Source organism: Brassica oleracea, chromosome C2 (genome assembly GCF_000695525.1).
Source record: "Brassica oleracea var. oleracea cultivar TO1000 chromosome C2, BOL, whole genome shotgun sequence".
In the NCBI taxonomy this organism is placed as follows: Eukaryota; Viridiplantae; Streptophyta; class Magnoliopsida; order Brassicales; family Brassicaceae; genus Brassica; species Brassica oleracea.
This window is the reverse complement of record NC_027749.1, coordinates 22,513,259-22,518,513: the sequence shown is the minus strand read 5'-3', so window position 1 is coordinate 22,518,513 and position 5,255 is coordinate 22,513,259. Positions and strand designations below refer to the sequence as shown.

General features: G+C 33.6%; 2 protein-coding genes across 2 annotated transcripts; both read right to left on the bottom strand.

Annotated features, from left to right (window-relative positions):
* Nucleotides 1-815: 815 nt before the first annotated feature.
* Nucleotides 816-1,261, bottom strand: LOC106326366 (non-specific lipid-transfer protein 2). The gene has a single exon (XM_013764362.1). The coding sequence runs from the start codon at nucleotides 1,214-1,216 to the stop codon at nucleotides 920-922; it is 297 nt and encodes a 98-aa protein (XP_013619816.1). The 5' UTR covers nucleotides 1,217-1,261; the 3' UTR covers nucleotides 816-919.
* A 134-nt stretch (nucleotides 1,262-1,395) lies between these two features.
* Nucleotides 1,396-2,651, bottom strand: LOC106325392. Its single transcript, XM_013763447.1, has 3 exons — nucleotides 2,406-2,651; nucleotides 1,836-2,300; nucleotides 1,396-1,733 (listed from the first exon to the last, which is right to left on the bottom strand). The coding sequence occupies exons 1-2, from the start codon at nucleotides 2,605-2,607 to the stop codon at nucleotides 1,840-1,842; spliced, it is 663 nt and encodes a 220-aa protein (XP_013618901.1). The 5' UTR covers nucleotides 2,608-2,651; the 3' UTR covers nucleotides 1,396-1,733; nucleotides 1,836-1,839.
* Nucleotides 2,652-5,255: the final 2,604 nt, after the last annotated feature.

Here is a 5,255-nt window from a genome sequence, read left to right as displayed (position 1 = left end):
GATAATAAACTTCTGAAGACATGATTTTCACGGAATTGTTATGACTAAAGAGAATGAAGAGAGAATGAAGTGTGAATGAGTTGAATGAGGAGGGGTTGTATTTATAGGAAATTGCTTACGGCCCTCCGACGACTTTCCGACGAAATTCCGACGGATGTAAAGAAGTCCGTCGGAATTCCGTCGGTATTTTCCAATCTCAAACGGCTATACAACGGTTATATATATTTGTCGGCAACGGTCTTATGGTTCGTCAGAAATTCGTCGGAAAATTCCGACGGAATACCGACGACTGTACTGTTAATCGGAATGTCGTCGGAAGTTCGTCGGTATATTCCGACGACCCATGTTTCGTCGGAATTCCGTCGGAAATGGCCAACGGAATTCCGACGACTTCAAATTTTTGGTTTTCGTCGGAAATTGGTCGGTAATCCGTCACAAACGTCCGACGACATTGATGTCCGTCGGAATCTCCGTCGGAATTCGGCGTGTTTTCTTGTTGTAGTGCTAGGCTGAATAATTTTACTTTTAAGCATGATCCTAGAAACTTTGTTCAACATGTTGATCAGTTAGCAAAAAGAGTAAGGATAATGTCTAATATGTAATATTCTGGCTCTAAACCATTGTAATTTTCAAGTAATAAATCAGTTGACAAAAAAAAAAAAAAAAGTCATTGAAACTGGATGTTACATAGATGATAGATCTTATCTTAATAGAATTATCAGCCAAATATTTATTAGTAAATCTGAGATTTATGTCACAGAAAGCGAGATCTTTTGAAGACAAACACTTGCAGAAAAATCATTAATCAAAGTAGGAACCATGAAGAAAACCATTAAAACATGATGGGTATCAAACTTGACACAAAACGACAGCAAATCCAATAAAGCATGGAAAACACAAGACTGAAGATGAAGATAGACTAGCACTTGGGTTTAGGACAATGACAATCAGTGGCGATTTTTTTAGCATTTGGTGAGTCGAGGAAAGATTTGAAATTGGGGTTCTTCATGTACTGGCAGACACAGTGTTGTTGCTGGTTCAGCCTGGTGCAACATGTATCCGACGGCTTAGAGCCTTTCAGTATGGCCTCCTCGCATGGGATAAGCTGCATAGGATCACATGACTGTCCTGCAACAACTCTGTTTTCTTGAGCAACAATGAGCAAGAGAAGGATTGCACAAGTGAACAACGCTGGTTTTGAGCAAGAAAACTTCATTGTCTCCTCTAAGTTGGAGTTCTATAAGAGAGAATAAGAAGAAGAATTCTGGTTTGGAGTTTTGAGTGGGTCTCTCTCTCTCGTTATATATATAGGAGATAGCTTTGTGCGAGTCACGTTACTCAAACGAGGGTTCATGATTACATAGAGATCTCAAGATGTATAACTCAATCTCTGTCTAAGCTCAAAGAGATTATTAAAATTGAAAAAAGTGATTATACAGACAACATGATTTGGGAGAAGTGATGAAACCATGTGCACCCACGCAACATATTCATCAGCTTTCTGCTATAATAAACTTGTTGGACAGTTAAAATTAAATAAAAAAGCACGTTCAAAAGTATACATAAATTCATTAGAGTAGAGTACGATATAAGGTATTACCACTAAGGAAGTACAAACACATGGTTCTAAAGTTAGAAATTAAGGCCAACTTGCACCAAAACATGTTCTGGTTCCATTCACTATGCAGTTGCTTCCTCTCAAAAATCTTCGATTACTAGGATGTAATGTAAGTCTGAAACAAAACAAAAACGCTTGCCTTAACGGTTTAAGATAGTTATTAATCATGCAAGAAATAAAATAAAGATACCATTAATCATGGGAAATCGAAACTCACCAAGTTAATCACTTTCAGAGTCAGAATAAGACGAGTGATCAGGCTTTAGACCACCAATCTTGATACCAAGCCCAGACAAGTCACAATCTTTCAGGCCATCGATCTTGACATCAAGACCAGACAAGTTAACATCTTTCAGACCATCGATCTTGATGCCACGACCAGACAAGTCAACATCTTTCAGACCATCAAACTCTATATCGGAATCAGACGAATCACCATCGCTCAGGTCATCACTCTCCTCATCTGAATCAGACGAGTCACCATCGCTCAGTTGATCACTCTCGACATTGTCATCGACCTTATGGGGGTCATTAATTGGGTACTTACGCACCTCCTCCATCACCTCATCGTCACTTTCATCGTGCTTCCCAGACAACTTCCTAGTCATCATCGCCTCGAACAAATCAGGCAACGCATCCTCGTCTCCATCTTCCAAGAAGCTTTGTATTCTCTTCTTCAGCTCTGTAAAAACCAATGTATCAAAAAGGGTTTAAGAAACTGTAAACACACATTGTACGACCTCACACGTGATCAGAGCAAAGACAGATGGTTTTCAAGAAACGTCACCTTCTTTAGAAACAACCTCGTCGCTTCCCAAGCCACGCGCCGGGTTGGACTCGGAAGAGAAGAAGACGAACCGGGAAGTAACTCGGTTGAGTGAAGGAACAATAAGGCGAGGGTTGATCTTAGGATGTCGGAGAATCGTGGGAGGGTGGTGGATGAGATTTCGAGCCAATGAACTGGGGAATCTCTGCACGAATCGTCTCATGGGATTCGTCTCCAGGCTAGGGTTTATCAGAGGATTGAATAAGAGCAGCGTATTGGGGTTTACGTATTAAACCGGTCTTCTCTTCGTTTTATCCAATTGCTTAACTGATCAGACCGGATGGGGACGGGTATTGACCGGTTCAAAACTGATGGACTAGCCCACTTCGGCCCAATCCAGTCAAATTTGACATTTTTCTTTCGCTGAAAAGGCCCGATTCATACACAATTAAAAGTTCGGTCAGGAAAGACCTATTTTTACCCCTGCTCGGTAGTTCCCTAACAGTTTTTTTCGGATGTTTTCTAGGATCAGAAAGAAGCGCTATTCTTTAAAATAAAATTATTTATTTATATAATTTTATTATCATTGTATCTTATTATAGAAAAAAATTTAAACATTAATCACAAAAATTTATGTGAGACTTTTAACAGTTTTAGTAATTTATATTTGTTTTGAAAAATTCAAAATACAACATATACAAAAAAGTCTAAATTTTTAATATATGATCAATGTAATTGTGTAATTTATTTTAATAGTAAAGAATTAAACAAAAATGATAGAAAGCATACAGATTATTAGCAAATTTTCATTATTTAAAATCATTAATTACTATATATATCATAATCATATTAGGTAATTCTGTAGATTTTATTTAAGGAAATAATATATAATAAATAGCCATCTTGCTTTAGTTAATATCATATGATATCATATATTTGGTATTAAATGTTTCTAGTGAGATATAAAAATTGAATTGGACCAATATGTTTTTCAATTTCAATGTGAAACTGACACGTATGACTAATTAACTACCTAATTGATTGACACATAAATTGATCTTTTTTAATTATTACAAAATTGAGGTTACATCTTTTCGAATGTTACTTAGTTAATACATATGGATCATAATCGTATGAATTCATACACATCATTACAAAATTGGCCAATCAGTAGTTTAACACACGTGTTTTTTGCATAGCCATACCTAAAAGCAAAGTGTGGGAAAATGGAATGACAGAACCTTATTGAGTATCTAAATAATTTGATCGCACTGATCTGAGAGACAATGATGCATAGATTTATCAGTAGTTTTTCATTGAGTTTTTTCCTAGTTAAATATCAAAATAAATCAAAAGTATGAAAGAAAGATAAAAAAAAAAAAAAAAAGTTGAATAGATTTTTTCAACAAAGCTGTTAGTTACTCTAAACCACGTATTATTCATATGAAGCCTTCTAATATTTTGGTCAGAACATTAAGACATGATACTACACCAAAAAAGAAACATTAAGACATGATAACGGTAGAAACATTACAAGTACAACGAACGAACGAGGTATGCTAATTCAAAGTACGATGAATTATTAGAACATTAGGAAAACAATAAATACATGATAATGATACTATGTCAACCGCAACTAACAGCACACAAAAGATTGAAATTCAAGTTACCGTACTTTTTTCTTACAACTCAATTTTCAAAAGAAAAATTTACTATGAAAAAAGTGGGAATCGTATATGAAAGTCAAAGACACTAAGGGCTGAGATGTAGCCACGTGGAAGGAAGACATTGATGAAGCTTTTGACCTTCGAAATGGTTACGGTGACAGCTGTTTAAACAGTTGAGAGTTGCAAAGTAGTTTGTAGTTGAGATGAGTTGTTTTGTCTTTCCCTCTAAGTACATTACTTGGATTTCCGCTTTATGGAATTATTACCATTCTTTTTCTTTTAAAAAAAGATGATAATATTACCGTTTTTTTAATGATTCATTTTGATTTACGGCTGAATATTCTTTAATCCTTTTTTGTATATCATGAACTTATTTTTTTCAAAGCAGAATTTATATGTAAAATAAGTGTGACGGCTGAATATTCCTTGACTTTGTAGATTTTAAACTTTTTAGTAAGTATACTTTAAAAATAAATATATATATCTTGTTTGTATATTTTTGTTACTTCGAATCAAGAAATCCGAATAAAAATTGTACTTGAGATTAAATATTTTGTTTTGTCTTCTTAAGAGATTATAACCCCACCAAAACTCAGGTTTTGGTACCATGATTTTCATTTCATGTACGCTCTTCTGCTATATATTTTTGTATGGAAACACGTTTCTAACGTATATTATTATACTGTAGTTAATACTCGGCGACATAAACATCATACTCTTTCTAAATAAATAATGACTCGACCTGGATATAAATTTTCAGTTTTTAATTATTTATTTTATTAAATGATGTATTTGTAATATTCGTTCATATTATATTAATTAAGTAAATATTTATTTTGCATATTAAACTATCTATTTTTTTATGAATGTGTGATATCATATTAAAAAATATAAAAAATGAGTATATGGAGTTAATTAAATAATTGTAAAAACAGAAATTTTCTTTTGTGTGCGATATCATATAAATAATGATCCATCCAGTTAAAAAAAATCATGATTTTTTTTTATTTGTAATCTCTATTATTAAAAGAGAAGTACCCTTTAAAAAATATCCCTAAGTTTTCTAATTTATTTACACTTCCATGCCACTGAAAATTAAATTAAACTACCTATTTTAATGTTTGTCTTTTCCAGTTAAATTAATGAGTTTCCCTTAATCAAATTTAAACTTAATGTCATTAAATAAACCTACATATTTTAATAC